This window comes from Artibeus jamaicensis, unplaced genomic scaffold (assembly GCF_021234435.1).
Source record: "Artibeus jamaicensis isolate MK-2021 breed Jamaican fruit bat unplaced genomic scaffold, CSHL_Jam_final contig_786, whole genome shotgun sequence".
In the NCBI taxonomy this organism is placed as follows: Eukaryota; Metazoa; Chordata; class Mammalia; order Chiroptera; family Phyllostomidae; genus Artibeus; species Artibeus jamaicensis.
This window is the reverse complement of record NW_026521971.1, coordinates 934,039-951,111: the sequence shown is the minus strand read 5'-3', so window position 1 is coordinate 951,111 and position 17,073 is coordinate 934,039. Positions and strand designations below refer to the sequence as shown.

The window sequence follows — 17,073 nt, the reverse complement described above, 5'->3', positions numbered from 1 at the left end:
CTAGTCTTACCCTTTAAATGCCCAGCCTTACTCATTGTCTTTGCAAGTAATCAGAAATAGTTTATGAATCATAAATAATCACAAAGCATTTCCTTAAATACATTTTAACTTATGGCCTTGTAAGCATCAAGAAAAATCCTAACCTTGTTCCGACTGCATAAACTTTGTTTGCCTTTTGTATCCCGTACAACCTTTCAGATAACTTGTAGGTAAAATTGACTTTTTATTAAAAATAAAGAGATTTTGACCAATGGGTCTCCAAGACTCCTTTCCACCTCTGTGATTTATGTCATTTGAAAGTCATCATGAAAATAGCAAAAAATAGTCTACTTTGCTTTTTTAATACAAATTTTTTATTTGTCAATATATTGGGCATTCAATATTATTTTATACTAATTTCATGTGTACAGGATAGTGGTTAGACACATAATTTACCAAGCGATCTTCCCAGAAGGTCTAGTACCCACATGGCACTGTACATAGTTATAACAATATCACTGACTATATTCCCTATGCTGTACTTTACATCCCCATGACAATTTTGAGTTGACTTTGCTTTTTTACAAAACATATCAGACTTGCAAAAGAATGTTCAACATAATTAAGCCAAAAATACTGAGTACTTTCTTTTATCCAGGAAACAATAAAGTAGATGATCTTGTGATATTGCAGTGAAGTCTTCTGATTGCTAATGAATGATAGAAAGATGCTTACTTCATTTCCAGTTCAGGATCATAGCCTACCTTCCTGAAAGTGTATAATTTATTGTTACAATTTCTAGCTAACTGGGGTCCTTTATTCAATTAACCAAAAGCCTTAATTAGCCAATATTAGAAAATACAGTCCCCATAGTGCCCAAATCAGTTCAGTACTGAAGCTTCTCTCTTCTTAGATAAATCTCTATGGTTCCTTCAGATTTTCCATAAATGGGGTGACTCTTCTGGTTGTTCTGGGAATATGTCTTCATTTGTTGGCATCTCAAAGTGTGGGACCCAGAACTGAATAGGAAACTCCAACCTGTTCATCATGTAAGTTCATGGAGCTATGTGGTAGGCAGAATAACGGCCTCCAAAATCCTAGGAACTTCTGAATATGTTCCTTATATGACAAAAAGGACTTTGCAGATGTGATTAAATTAAGGATTTTGAGATGGAATGATTATCCTGGATTGTCTGGTAGGCCCAAGATAATCACAAGGATCCTTGTAAGTGGAAGAAGGAAGCAGAGTTAGTGAGCAGCTTGAAGATGCTCTGCTTCTGGCTTTGAAGGTGGAGGAAGGAAGCCAAGGAATGAATGTGGCCTCTAGAAGCTGGACAGGGTAAGAAAACCATTCTCCTCTAGCGCTTCTGGAAGATATGCAGCCCTGCTGTTACCATAATTTTAGCTCAGTAAAACCCAATTCAGACTTCTGACTTCCAGAATGTCATCTTCCTGTGGTCTCTTCCATCTTCAAAGCCAACAGTACTGCACCCATCTTACACTTTCACCCCTGCTTCCATTATCCTGTCTCCTTCTCTGACTCTCATTCTGTTGTGTTCCTTTTCACTTATACGGGCCCCTGTGAATTCACTGGCCCCACCTGGGAAATCTAGGCATCTCCATACCTCAAGATTCTTAACTTCATTGTATCAGCAAATCCCGTTTACCATGTATAGGAACATACTCCTTGGTTCTAGAGATAAGGAGATCATCTTGATGATAGTAGCTTGGATTGGGGTAATGGAGTAGATGTAAGAAGTGACTATATTCACGAAATGTGCTGAAAGTACTGGCAGAAGAGTAAAGGATTATTTTAAGGCTTTTGACTTAAACAATTCAATGAATGGTGTTCATAGAAAATATAGAATACTGCAGGAGGAGTCTTTTTGTTCTATTCTTGAGGACAAAGTAAAAATAAATTTGAACTCAGTGACCACTCTTCTGGAAATATATCCTAAGAATCCTGAAACACAAACCAGAAAGAATATGCTCATAGCAGCATATTCTTGTTCATAGCAGCATTATTTACAATAGCCAAGATCTGGACACAGCCAAAGTGCCCATTGGTAGATAAGTGGATAAAAAAGATTTGGTACATTTACACAATGGAACACTGCCTGGCTGAAAAAAGAAGGAAATCTTACCTTTTACGACATTATATAGGCACCTAAGTTACACAGCTCCACTATAAGTCAACTGATTTTGATAATTTTGCTGTGGATATGATATGAAATTAACATGATTCTAAAACTATTATATAATTTACAGGCATTATTTAGGTTTCACCAATTGTCCCAGTAATGCCTTTGATAACAAAAATAACAAATTGGGACACTTTTGACATCAAAGGGATCAGTGCACTATCAGTAAATTTTGCCAAGACAAAGTGGTAAAATATAGAGACATACAGGTAAGGGGGGGGGATACAGTTAATTTGTCTTAATAAGGACACCTGCAGATCGTTAGCTAGAGAAAAGGGCCCTGAACAGAATCCATCGAGAAGCCTGGAATAGGAAAAAGCCCATTGCGAAGGAGATATAGCATCCAAAGAGGTTGAAGAGCGGACTATTGCTGAGGCCAGAGTATGGTCAACAGTGGCCAATGATGCCAAGAGGTCTAGTATGATGATAACTAGAATTACCTATAGGATTTTGTAAGTGGAGGTCCTCGGTGATTTTGACAAAAGGGCTCAAAAAAGAAAGATCAGAAAGTGTCCACAATATACAGGAAAAAATCTTGAAAATGAGCAAAGATATGGAAGACTTGTGGTTAAGAAATGTTTACGGTTGGGCATTTGACATTATGTTTACTGCTAGAAAAATTCTTTGTAGAAGATTCTAGGGAGGTTCACACAATACTGATGCCTGGGTCTCACCATCGGTGTCTGATTGAATTGATCTGGGGTGTGGCCAGGTTCCCTGGATTTTTTATTGCTCCCCAAATGACTTTAACGTGCAGTCCGGGTTGAGAACCACTGCTAGAGGGAGGGGGAAATGATGCAAGAAAGGCGTACTTGCTGGACCCTAGACCTACAGTAGATGAGAAATGAGTGTCACGGGGTCTCACCCAGAAAACAGGGACAACACCGTTTGAACTATCAAATCTTTTCAGTTACAATATCTAATTTTTGCTGCAAGGGTCCATAAAGCAAGAGAAGATAGGCTTCTACCACTAACTCCATTGCCTCAGAGACCAGAAAGAAATAAGGAAAAACGATCTCCGTACGGCTCCTTGGAGCCTGGGATGTACAGCCTCCTTCCGGAACTCTGCAGCTTCCCCGGTCTCCCCAGCGCACAGCCAACGCGCCCGCCGCAGCCGCGGCTCCCGTTGCCAGTGCGCAGGCGCAGGACCAGCACCTTAAAGCAAGCAGCGGTCCCAGCGCAGGCTTGGTCTCGCGCTCCCGCCCTCCGCCCGCTCCCCCTCCCCCGAGCTTCTTGCCCGGCTGACGGGCGGAAGGGAGGCCGCGATGGCAGATGAGATCGCCAAAGCTCAGGCCGCTCGGCCTGGTGGCGACACGATCTTCGGGAAGATCATTCGCAAGGAAATCCCAGCCAAAATCATTTTTGAGGATGACCAGGTAGGCACCGGGCGCCACCTCGCACGTGGGCTCAGGCTGGGTGGCCGCGCGTGGGATTGCCGGTTCCCCACCCAGGGTAAAGAAGGGTCGGGCGGCGCCGCGGGGAAGGGGAAGGAAGGGACCCAGCAGACCAGTTCGGCCTCTGCCGCGGGCCCCCGGCCAGCGGCCTGCCGGCGCGTGCCGGCGCTCCGGTTACGCGTTATCAGCACGGGCGCGGGCCAGGCCGCCTGGCGCCGCGGGGCCTGCGTCGCGGGGTCTTTCCGCCTGTGAAGGGCGCGCCGGGTCCGCGGCGTGGGCGCCCGCCTACTCCGCGGCTGCCTCGGACCTCGCCTTTGTCAGGAATCTCACAATCTCGCCAGCGCTCTGCCTGACGGAGAGAAACCCGATGCGCCCTGACTCAGGCCCAATCTCCGCGATCTCCCGCGCACGCTGCCCGGTGATCCCCGGGTCCTCACCGCGCCGCGTGGCGCTGGAGGGCCGACGGCACGCGCTTCGGGGCCGCGGGGGGAGTGCGGGCGCGCGGGGCCGGCTCGTCACCCGCACCGCACCCGACCCCCACCCCTCTACTTGGACCTCGGACTTTGAACTAAATGGGCCTGCTTCGGGGATTTGCTCTTCTTTCGCCCCGCCCGGGAAGAATGGTTTCTTTTATATTTGGCAGGAAGCAATTTTGTGCCAAGAGACTGAGACTGTAGTTCTTGTTGACCTCACCATAGGTGAGGAAGGCCTTTAGGAAGGCCGACTTGATGTGACTTTCAGACATATCCTGTAAAATAGTTAATGGGCTGTTATATTTCTGGGCTTGGGTCTCAGATAAAGCGTAGCAGGAAGTTGGCTGAGTAACACAGAAAACATTCTGTAAACTCTGTTACATTTAAGAAATATGGAAAATAAGGGAAACATTCGTTTTAAGCCACTAGGAGCGTTCTTAGATTCAAAATGTTAATTCCTCGAGGTGAATTTAAATTCTTTTGTTGATACTTAGGGAAGTTCATTTGTTTTGGAGAGTGCACATTTCTTTTGAAATAATTTCAGTTGCTTTTTTATAAATGATCGTTAAAACACTTGACCTTTGAACCACCATAGTCCCAACAGTATAACATCAGGAAGCGATCTAAATGATACAGCATTCTGTATGGAATACCCGATAGAATTACTCCTGAGACAGGACAGCAGGATATTTATTAAAAGTTAAGCAGCGTCCACCTTCAGGAGGGAAGAAGAGATACAAAAACAATCGTGTGTGTGTCGTTTGTCTACATGCTATCTTCATTTCTATAAAGGAAAATAAGGACCTTTCTTAAACATTGAGTAAAATTGGAAGAAATGGGTAGTTACACAAATACAAAACTGATGACTGCAGTAAAGGAAAAAAGCCAGATATTACACAACCAGGGGCTCCTGACCTGGGGAAGGTGGGGAGAGGCATTGGAGAAGGTATCTTTTGGAAGTAGCAGTTTAAGTTAGACCAGAGCTGGACTGATGGCAGAGAGGATCATTGCAGTTGAGGAAACCACTGGAAAAAGCCCTGAGCATAAGAGGGACAGCTTGAGTGCTTTGACAGCTGTAGGAGATCGAACTGGAAAGGCAGACAAGGGTTTGTCTACATTAATGTCTGCTCATCCTTTGGATGTTTAAATGTTGCATCCTCGAAGTTGCTACACCCAGTTGAAATCATCAGACTTTTCTCTGATAATAATTTATTTCACTTTTACTTTTGCTTTGTAACATGTAGGATCTAAAGTCAGACTTCCCATTAGACTGTAAGTTCCATGAAAAGGACCAGGGAACCGCATGCATTTGGGTACATGACTGGTTTCCTAGCATTTACTACAGTGTCTCCCCTGGGGTTAGTGTGAAAGAGTAAGTTTAGCTTACAAGATGGTATATTCACTAAACTTTGATTTTTTTTTCTCCCCTCCTCTTTAGTGTCTTGCTTTTCATGACATTTCCCCTCAAGCGCCAACGCATTTTCTGGTGATACCCAAGAAGCACATATCCCAGATTTCTGTAGCAGAAGATGCTGACGAAAGTGTAAGTAAAGTTACTGGCACAAATTTTATTTTCTTGCTTTTTAAATCGGGAGACTAAATTTCGACCGTAAACTGATGTTACATATTTGTTTTACCATCAGCATTACTAAAGAAAGCAAAATCATTAGAGCTTCAATACTAATTATAAGTAGTTTGATTTTTAAAAAAAGAGATATACTTGGCATGTTGGTTTTAAGTATACAACATAACGATTGAACATATGTATGTACTGTGAAACGATCACCATAGTAATTCCAGTTAACGTCCATCACCACAAATTCTTGAGGAGAAAGGGTTCCACATAATGATTGGTGAGACTCATTTTTCCTCAGAGAAGTAGCATATCATATAGGACAGGATTTATGGACTCTTCTATTAATACTGTTAAAGGGGAAAATAATTATTTGCATTTACCAGGAGGTACAGGCCTCAATTAAAATATTTTCCTAATGCTCTTTGTGGTAGGTTGTATAATTGCTCGTACAAATTGACTATTCTTTAGGGGTGCATTACACCTGCTGCCTCATTGATGTCAGGACTGGTGATATGACTTGATTTGGTCAGTGAAACGATCCATGTCTTTTGAGTGGAAACTAAGAACTAGCACCTGCTGTGCCATGTTCTCTCTTCCCTCTGCCATGTGGTTTTGTAGTGGCTGCTCCATCATCCTGGGTTTCAGAGTGAAAAAGATGTAGAAACAGAGCTGGGCCAACTCGTGATGAACATGTAGTGAACGCAAGACATGCTTCTTTGTTTTAAGCCAGATTTTGGGGTGGTTTGTTACCACAGCAGAATCAGTCTATCCTGACTGATACACTGTCCCATAACAAGAGAGCAAGATGTCTTGCTTTATTAAGAACACTTAAAAATTATTTTCATTGAGAAATAGATACATGCTTCTAATCTTTTGATTGGAATTAGTAATAAATATCTAATCTTACTAGGTTTTTATTAAAAGTTATGTTGTGTTAGGATGAAAAGAGTTTCCAAATATTTGCCTAAAGGAGGATTTAAAAAATCTCCCTTTTATTAATATTTTTATTGTATTTTTTCCATTACCTCATACTCTCTTAAACCACCCTCCCTCCCCGCCCCACAGTCACCACAAAAGAGTTTTAACCTGGCAGTTTTTTTAACTTAATATTTCACCTTGGTAGTTATTATTAAATGTCTAGAAGTTGTAAATCGCCAGTGCTTAAGACACTTTTTTTTTTCTTTTCCAGCTTCTTGGACATTTAATGATTGTTGGCAAGAAATGTGCTGCTGACCTGGGCCTGAAGAAGGGCTACCGAATGGTGGTGAACGAAGGCTCCGATGGGGGACAGTCTGTCTATCACGTTCACCTTCATGTTCTCGGAGGTCGGCAGATGAACTGGCCTCCTGGTTAAGCACATTTTAGGGATAATTTTCACCACTGTAGGCAATGAATGATCAGTTTTGCAAATTAAACAGTACACTTTTCCCTGTGAATGGAGAGATTGAGGAAATAATTTCTAAAACCCATACGTAATAAAAGACATTGTTGCATGTTCTGAATTCTGTATTTGATTTATTGTTTTAAAAATATATATGTTGGGATGTATGAAGGTGGGGATCATACCTTAGGAGATTTTTTGGTTTTTCTCCCTAAGGAGGACTCAACATACGTACGTTGGTAGAATGGTGTGACCATCTTCAACGACAAATTACAAAATTTCATAAATTTAGCTTTAGCTTTGAAATATCCTTTCCGTCCTGGAGAAAATGTGCTAATCCAGTTCTCTTATTTTCTAAGAACAAAGGCATATGTGATGTGATTGGACCGCAAACAGTTTGGGGTTTGGACACAATGTTGTCCAGCCTGTATGTTCCCCCCAGACTGTTGGGATGACTCTGGAAAGGATGAAAGTAGATGAGCCACAGACTTGATGACCATGCGAAGCCACGCGTTGCTAGTTCCTTGATACCAAAACTCTGGCTGAAAATTTATTATAAAGACTTGAAAACCTGTTAGAATGAACTTCAAGTTGAAAACCCAGTGTTTTCAATGTGTTACGTTCGCACCAACAAAAATATTTGAGTTGTGCGTGGATCTGGCTGTGTGGAATTATGGGGGGGGGTGTCTCAGGGTCTGGGTGCTCCCGGCGAAGCCTGACAACCAAGCTTTCTTTTCCGTCTTGCCAGGTACCCTCGCCTTTCTGAAGGCCACTAGCAGGGTTTGACATGTGCAATCGAAAATTGTTTTTCTTCGTAATTTTTAATTTTGTTAGTGATTTTTAAAATATTTTTTGGGGATTAGGAAACTTGGCCATTTATATCTTACAAATAATTTTTTCCCAGTAGTAATTCTTGGTTTCTGTGTTTAGAGTATTTAATATAGTTAATGTACCAATTTTTATTTCATATTTTAAAAAGCCTTTCCCACCCCAGGAGGATTTCTAAAAATTATTATTTTTTTTCCTAATAACTTTTATGGCTTTATGTACTTTTATGACTTTTTAAGTGGGGGAAGTTCTGGTAAAAGTTTTGGAGGGGGTTGTGCCACTGTAAAGAATGTAATGAAAGAAGCATTTGTATTATGTGCTAGAGGGTTGAGTCAGCTTTCTTTAGGCATATTTCCCACTAATTTCGTCAAACCTGTGCTAATAAATCACGTAGACAGCTGCTAATTTGTCTTCCTGGTTGTGTCTGACTTTTCTGTCTAAAATGGTTCTGAGACAAAAGTTTCAGTGTGTGAAGGGGTTGGGATTTCCACACGGTACTGAGTTATTTTCCAGACATTAGCTGGGTGTCTTACAGTTCAGCTCAGTTCTCACTCTGGTTGCCCAGAGATGGCATCCGATTCCACAGGTTAAGGGTTCAGTCCAAATAGACTCCTGGCTCCCCTTGCCCGTTTAGAATCTAGGTTGTTATCAGTGCTTTGACCGATGGGCTACAAATCAGAACTTCCTAAAATTCCCTCATGTACCGCGGATAACTTGTGAGAGGAGCTCACAGAACTGACAGTTCCTCCTGTCAAAAAGGGGGGAAAGGAAAATGCCAAAAAAGTTACCTGCCAGAATTATGTCCCTTTCTGAAGGAGCTTTTCCAGAGGTGCCACACCACCTATTTATGTACCATTGGCCACCTCTAGCTGTAAGAAAAGCTGGATGCTTTGTCACCCAGAAGGGAACGAAAGTGGAGTAGATACTGAGAGACAAGGTGCAATCTCTCACTGCTTGGAGCTATTCACGAATCTGGAAGAGCAACCAGGCATTCTTGGACTTCACCCAACTGCTGGAAAAGACAGCTCCAAGTCGCCATAATTTGTATTCACTCTTCACCACCACTGCCTCAACACCAGGAGGTGTTTGTTGACCGCTATTTTCAGTGAATAATAGCAGTGGGTGCGACTTTAATTCCAACTTAAGGTCCTTCCTTCCTTTACTCCTTTCTGGTGCTCTATTGTACTAATTACAATATACTTTTTTCTACTCATAATGCCATTCAAAATAGTGACTAAATATTAAATAGTGCCTTTTTCTTATGGCATGGGTTTTAGTTCAAGAGAACAAAAAAGTGGTTAAGCCTTTGGTAAATAGGTACTGCAAGTGTGCCAGGAGTTGGTATCAGTCTTCTGCCTGTCAATCCTTTCATTCATCTGTAAAGGGAGCGTTTGAAAGCACCTGCTGAGTGAGTACTTGCGGTCAAGATGGTAGCACAGGTAAACACGGCTTGTTTCCTTGCACAACGTCAAAACTACAACGAAGCTATAGAACAACCATCACTCAGAGCCATCAGAAATCAAGTTGAATGGAAGTCTGACAACTATGGAATTAAAAAAAAAACCATCCATCCAGACTGGTAGGAGGGGTGCAGACACAGAACGGGCTGGTCCCACATACACATGTGGATAAAAATTCAGGAGGGACATCTCGGGAGCCAGGAATCCTAGCCCTGCACAGGCCCTCCAGCCCAGGGTTCCAGTGCTAGGTAGATAAGTCCCCATAACTTCTGGCTCCAAAAACCAGTGGGGATTGAGTTGGTTGAAGAAACTCCTGGAGTCCCAAGCAGTTCCTCTTAAAGAACCTACACATGGACCTACTCAGACTTATTCCCTCTGAGCTCCGGCACTGGGGAAGCAGCTTGAAAGGCACCATGGTGTATATACAGGGAGGAACTGAAGTCTGTGGCATCGAGGCAAAAGCTAGGGGAGAACTTTCTCTGAGAGGGAATGGCAGGGAAAGGAGAACTTTTCTCTGGGAAGGAAAGGCCATTGTTCCTTTTCTAACCCCTCCCCCAACATAGTCACAGAGTTGGCAGGTGGTGGCATCTATGAGACTCCATCAATCTGGCAAACACTTTGCCCCACCCTGGGGATTCCCTGAGACTCCATCACACCCCATTTACAGGCCCACCCAAGCTGTTAACAGGGACTTTTCCATATGAATTGGTCTTGGCTCCTGCTCCACAGCTTCCTAAAAACTCTCAAACAAGCAACGACTGGCCTCAGTGAGCCCCCAGGTGCTACTCCTCTCACTAAGTGGCCCCGGGCCTGGCACCAGTAGCAGCCACCCTGGATTCACAGCTTGGCTGCATCTGGGAATCTCCCAGCCCAGCACAAGTAGCAGCCACCTCAGATTGCTTTATGGCTCTGGCAGGGTGGCCCTGGGCAAAACACAAATGGGGGCTGACCTTGGCCTGTACCACCTGAGCTGACATTGGCCCGCAGGAGGGGTGTGGGGAAATGGGGGAGGAGGTGAGGAGATTAAGAAGCACAACTAGGTAGTTACAGAACAGCCACGGGGATGTAAAGTACGGTACAGGACATGGAGTAGCTGGAGAAATTATACTTGACCATGGACATGAACAATGGTGTGGGGATTGCCTGAGGGAGTGGGGGTGCTGAGTGGAGGGGGGCAAAGAGGACAGATTTGTGACAACTGTAATAGCACAGTCAATAAATATAATTAAATAAAAAAGAGTAAGCACCTGCTGCTGATGATAATTTCTTGAATTGCTTTCTATGCTATCCAGGACCCTTCCATAAAGACATTTTTGCCTATAATAGCTCATTAAGTTTTCTCCCTGAATACATTTATTATAATTATAGTCAGTTCTATAAGCTTCTCAAAAATAGTGTGACTTGCACATCCATTTGTTTGTTTTAGAGTAAATGCTGATGTTTCCACAGCTGGTTTCTTTTCTTTGTTTCACACTGAACTTTTGTTTGCACTTGTCCTAGAAAAAATGCAATTGGTTTAACGTGGATTCGTTGTACCTTGTGTGACCTGCAAGCGTGGGTGGTTATTTTTTTAACTAGTCAAGAGTGTTGATTTATACCTTAGAGTAAAATCCACCTTTTAAAACTGTACATCTCAGCGATTTTTACAAATGTACGAAGTCGTGTATCCAACGCCAGTCCAGATACACGTTAGTTTTTAGTCTTTCCGAAAAGGCCTGTTAGGAGGCCAGTTTACAGTCCGTGCAAGTGCTGATGGCAGCCTGGACCAGTCGGTGTGAGCGATGGAGCTGATGAGCGATCAGAGTCAGCATGTGCTCAGCAAGGTGAAGCTGGCAGGGTTTGCCAGTGGGTAAATATGGGGGTTCGAGAATAGAGAGGAGTCAAGATTTATTATTTCTCAAGATTCTGTGGACTGATGGGGCAGTCGCTGCGGCTTTTGCCTGAGTGTGGTCACGTTGCTGTGGTCTGTTGAAGGCTGGGGGGCCCAAGGGGACCCCACTGAGATGGCTCACGACTGGCACTGGCGATCAGCCGGGGTCCTTCGATCCTCCTCGGTGTGACCCTTCCTCTCCTTTAGGCCAGATCAGCTGACATGGCGGTCACAGAGTAATAAAGCATCCCACACTTAGTTTTAAACAGTTGCCATGTTATTTCTTATGATTTTGTGTGTTGATTGGGCAGTTCTGCTTCTCTCGTCTGGACTCACTCATGCAGGCTGGATGGAACGGATCTGGCTGGGACAACTGGGGTGGCTTCGCCTGTTTCCACGCTGACTTCAACCCCAGAAGAACTGCCCAATCAACACACAAATAGTTTAAGGTTGTCAGGGCAGCATTTCAAGAAGGTAAAACAGATGTTGCAAGGCCCATGAGGCCTAGGATTCAGAGCTCAAATAACATCACTTCCACCACAGGTTGTTGGTCAGAGGCTGGTCTAGACTCAAGGGTTTGGAGAAACAGATGTCACTGACCCCTGGAGAAGTGGAGAAGTCCCATCGCAAAGGGGCACACATGCTAGAACAGGAGGAGCATGCAGCCGTGAAACGGCTAACACCACCACCGTCCTGCTAACTCGGCTACTTTCTCTCCTGCTGCCATTTAAGACTTGTTGCTTCTTATCTAAGAGAAGACAAGGACTTCTAAGGCATTAACTTGGGGCCAGATCTCCTCATATGGCAGAAGAGCCTATGAAGGGCTGGTCAGTTTTCACTGTGGTGAGGCAATCCTCTATCCGTGGTAGCCGATGTGTGTGATCTCACAGACTCTTAACAGAAAGGACAGTGGGAGTGGCAGGTGCTCTGAAGCCTTACACAGGCGCCTGGCTTTCTGGTACGGTGCACCCGAAGAAAGCTGTTGTGTGTATAAATATCAGGCTACAATTAAGTATGTAAGAAATATACCTCTTAGCCCTGGCTGGTGTAGCTCAGTGGATTGAGCATGGGCCTGTGAACCAGAGTATCGCAGTTCGATTCCCAGTCAGGGCACATGCCTGGGTTGCAGGCCAGTTCCCAGCAGGGGATGCATGAGAGGCAACCACACATTGATGTTTCTCTCCCACTCTTTCTCCTTTCCTTCCCCTCTCTCGAAAAATAAATAAAGAAAATATTTAAAAAAAAAAGAAATATACCTCTTAGATTTTCTTTCTTTGTTGTATTAAATATTTATTTATTTGTAGAGAGAGGGAAGGGAGGGAGAAGGAAAGGGAGAGAAACATCAGTGTGTGGTTGCCTCTCCAGTGCCCCCTACTGGGGACCTGGCCAGCAACCCAGGCCTGTGCCCTGATTGGGAATTGAACCAGCGAACTTTTGGTTTGCAGGCCAGCACTTAGTTCACTGAGCCACCCCAGCCAGGGCTACCTCTTAGATTTTCTATAACAACTAATTTTCTGTTTTGAGTCTCTGATCCACTAAGGTGAAGATTCTTAATTTTAGTCAGTTTAGAGTTTCCCCTCCCACCCCAGGGGCTGTACCTCATTTCTGGAGGGTCTTGTATGGCCTCCTGGCATCGGGAGGGGCATCCTGGCCTCTTTGTCATCGGTCTCCCAGGTCTACCTGGGACTTTTGTTATTGCACTTAATCCTTATTCATTGATCCCTGTAGGTTGACATTTCATCATAACAATCATCATGATTACGATAGTAATTATAGTAGCTTAATAACAGTGTGAATAGCAATCGCTGCTTATTCAATGCCTGCTCCGAGGCAGGCATTGTGTGATTTGTGTCGCAGCAGCACGGGGCACATCTCTTACAGCCTGTGGCACTGCCCAGAGAGGAGCGCGTGTAGTGGACACTTGTAATGGCTGATGTTCGGTCTTTGAACCCCCTTGGAATCCGAGGGACTCCCTGCCTCCCCACAGAGAAGTTGAAATGAACGGACACCTAATATCGTAGCTCCTCTGCCAGCTGGGATGTGGGCCCTTGTCTCAGGCTCTGCCAATCAGATGCACTCATCTGGGATTTTGAATTTGAAACTAATGACACAAAGGAACAAGGACAGTGGAGATTTCTCGCTGGTGTCAGTGACAGCAGCATCCAGTTGGCAGGCATGGCAGTGTCCGTGTTGCCAGCCGCTGGGCCTGGCATTGAATACCAGGGCTGACGCTGGAGCGAGCTGCAGGCCTCGGTACAGTGTCCGCAGCCCAACAGCCAGCCCCCTGGTTCTCGTTTTGGCTGGGCATTATTTGCATAGCTTCTCTTGATTCTTGCCTATTTTCTCGGTTAATCTGTGAGCTACCCATTAAATACTGTTTCAAGAAATTAAGTGCGGGAGAAATGTTTGCCAGGAATGGTTGTAAGCAGCAGATCCTCAGGGCAAGGTTGTGGTGGTGGTGGAGGTGGGCAGCGTGGCTTTAAGCCCAGATTAGTTATTTGGCCTGGTTTGCGATCATGGTCAGGAGAGGCCAGCTAACACTGAGAAGGCAGATTTTCTCAGCCCATAGTAAATAGTAGCCAAAGAGCTAGCTAAATAATTCCATGGATCGCATTTACTGATGGTCCAACTGAGGTCAAGCCTTTGAGCTGCCAATGCTGCTGCCATCGGTACAAAGGGCAGGAGGACCCCGAGATCATGGAGGTGTTGTCGTTGCTCCTAATGTTGCCGAATACCCTGAAGAAAGAACAGCAAGCCAAGACTTCTAAATTATCAGCTTAAATTATCAATGGACACTTAAGGGCTCTTTTTGACTACACCATAAATATTAATGAGACTTTTTTTCATGACATACACTCTTGCTGATGAAGAATTCAAACAGTTGTAAGCCAACATAACATTTGATCCTTGGCGTTGCCAAGTTTTAGTAGTTCAATCCGTAGTCTGTCTAGTTTCTGATGAGGAAGCTAGGATATTGATTAGGAAAGAGTGGTATCTGAATAAAGGGGCAGCGCTATACTGGAGGCTTTGGCTGACTCAGACCACCCCGAATTCTGCACCCACCGAGCCTCCCTCTTCAGCGGGGGCAGCGTCTCCGCTGGATTCTTGGCGGCTTGAAGGCCTTTCTCAATCACTCCTCACATACTTCCGTTATTTCTCGTGCCTTGCTCTTTCAAAAGAAAAGGGAACTCTCTCACGACCAGTCCTCTCCCATCCATGTGCTTCTTGCATTTCTTTCTCTGCCATCACATTTGAAAATATCCCAAGATTCCAAATAGTGTATTGGGACCACCCTCGGAAATGTGGAAAGAGAAGTTACTGGGAAACTAGCACGTGCTACTATTGACAGGATAGAGAAAGGCTGGAAACACACAAGAGTTACTGAGCTAAAAGCAAATAAAAAGGATTAACAAGTAGAGGCTAAAATCAAATGCAAGGAGAACTGAATGGAGACAACTATGTATAGATATTAAAAACATGAACACAAAGAAAATATAATTCAAGTGACTTCTGGACACAGCACGTGGACTCATGTTGTCTGCACAGTAAGTTCTAAGGACAAGGGCAACTACACAGAAATCCTGAACCTTATCTCATGCGCTTGTGGGGGTTAACAATTGTTTAACTGGTCTTCAGAGTTACTGTAGGATAGAGCAAATGGATAAAGATACTGGTGTGAATGAGAATCCAAGTTTTCACCGTGGGGAGAAAGGAGACACAGATGTGGAACAGGGAAGATGAGAAAGAACCCGTGAAGTTAAGAATCACCAGTATACACGGAGGATTAAGAGAACATCCTCACCCTGGCTGGTGTGGGTCAGTGGGTTGGGTGCCCGCCTCTGAACCAAAGGGTTGCTCGTTAGATTCCTAGTCTGGGGCACATGCCTGGGCTGTAGGCCAGGTGCCCAGTAGAGGGCTCAAGAGAGGCAGACAGAGACTGATGTTTCTCTCCTCTTTCTCCCACTCTCCTCCTCTGCCTAAAAATAAATACATAAAATCTTAAATCCTAGCTTTGTCCACTGCAAAGGCCTGGTGACAGTAAACGCTACAGAATGCTCAGCTTTAGTTTTAAAATCACACCCTCAACTAAAAGGTTCCTTGAAGAAATGGCTGATTCCCGGTGTGGGTGGGGAACTGGAAGGCAAATGTGGGGTGTCTCGTTGTGCCCGTAAGCCAGGCAGTGGGAGTGCTCAGGGGCTGATGAGGTCACCTCAAAAGGACACAGAAACCTGATTGAAGGGGTCCATGTGCCCAAATTTGGGACAATTTCAACATAAGAATAATTAACAATGATCCTAATACACAGACAAATAAATCTGTGAATCTATACTGATTGGGGGGAAGACAGAGAGGGGGAGGAAGGAAAGGAGAGAGAAGACAGAATAGAAAAGAGAAGAGAAGGGACAGGATTTTCTTGTTTAAAATAAAAGTACCAACTAGTCAATGTAGAGGAAACAATCCAATGAAAAAAATCCACTGCCTTGCAGCTCACAATTAATAATTGATTCAGGGAAGGATCATCACTGTCGGCTAACACCACAGGGTGAAAAGTTTTGGGGGGACAGGGTTTCAAAATGTCTCTTTCAAATCACTAAATACAAAAATGGTAAGTGTATGTTTATAATGAAGAAATTAGCATATGAAATATATGAACAAAAAATAGCATCACCTATAAGGATGCTATAAAGAAGTACAAAACACCATCTAGGTATTATTCTTGCCAGAAATGTTTACTTTGAATCTGATAATGAGGAAATAAACAATTGGATAGACCCTCAAATGCAGAAGGTGGGACACTTTATAAAGAATTGGGCTGAACTCTTTAAAAGAGTCAATGCCATAAAAACTATCAATATCACCACTGCGCAGACGTCAAACAACCACCAGAAAACGGTGTTAGAATTCTTCTAGATTAAAAGATGTGAAAGAGACTTCATTCAATGTGTTTATAATAATTGGATCTTGGGTTTAAAAACAGCCATAAACTACATTTCTGGGGCATATTAGATGATATTAGTGAATTGTTAATTTCCCGAGGTGGGTAACTGTGTTGTGGTTTTGTAGAAGAATATCTTTATTCTTAGGGGCTACATGCTGAATTATTTGGGGATAAAGTGAAGTGTAAGGATGCCTGTGATTTACACATTAACAGTCACTCCCTATTTGCCCCAAATTTGCTGATTCCCCAGCCCTGGCAACACAAATCTATTTTCCCTCTCTATGGATTGACCTGTTATGGGTATTTCAAATCAACTGAATTATACAGTATAGTCCTTTGTGACTGGGTTCTTTAATTTAGCATACAAGTTACAGCTTCTATCAACACTTCATCCCTTTTTATTGATCTGTAATATTTCATATGCTGTATTTCGTGCATCCATTCATCAGCCGATGGACATTCGGGCTGTTTCCACGTTTGGCTATTGTGAACAATGTTGCTATGAACATTTGTGGGCAAGTTTCTGTATGGATAGATATGTTTTAATTTTTCTCAGGTATATACCTGGAAGTGGAACTGCCTGTATGGTTACTTAGTTGACCACATGGTTGGTCTAGGTATGACCTTTTTAGAAACTGCCAAACTGTTTTCCAAAGAGGCTGAATGATTTTCCAGTTGGCAGTGTGTCTGGTTCCAGCTTCTCTGTTTTCCCCCCAACTTTGCCTTTCTGATTATAGTTGCCTAGTGGGAATGAGGTGGGATCTCATGGTTTTGATTTATATTTCCCTGGAGCTGGGCATCCTTTCATGACCTTATCGACCACCTACACATCTTTTTGCAGAAATGTCTATTTGGATCATTTGACAATTTCAAAAACTGAATTGTCTTTTAATGACTGAGTTATAAGAGTTCTTTATATATTTTAGATACTAGACCCTTATTAGACATATGCATTACAAAAATTTTCTCTCA

General features: G+C 43.6%; 1 protein-coding gene across 1 annotated transcript; it reads left to right on the top strand.

Annotated features, from left to right (window-relative positions):
* Positions 1-3,322: 3,322 nt before the first annotated feature.
* Positions 3,323-7,125, top strand: HINT1 (histidine triad nucleotide binding protein 1). Its single transcript, XM_037129957.2, has 3 exons — positions 3,323-3,556; positions 5,486-5,590; positions 6,813-7,125. Exons 1-3 carry the CDS (start codon positions 3,446-3,448, stop codon positions 6,975-6,977), a joined length of 381 nt encoding a protein of 126 aa, XP_036985852.1. The 5' UTR covers positions 3,323-3,445; the 3' UTR covers positions 6,978-7,125.
* Positions 7,126-17,073: the final 9,948 nt, after the last annotated feature.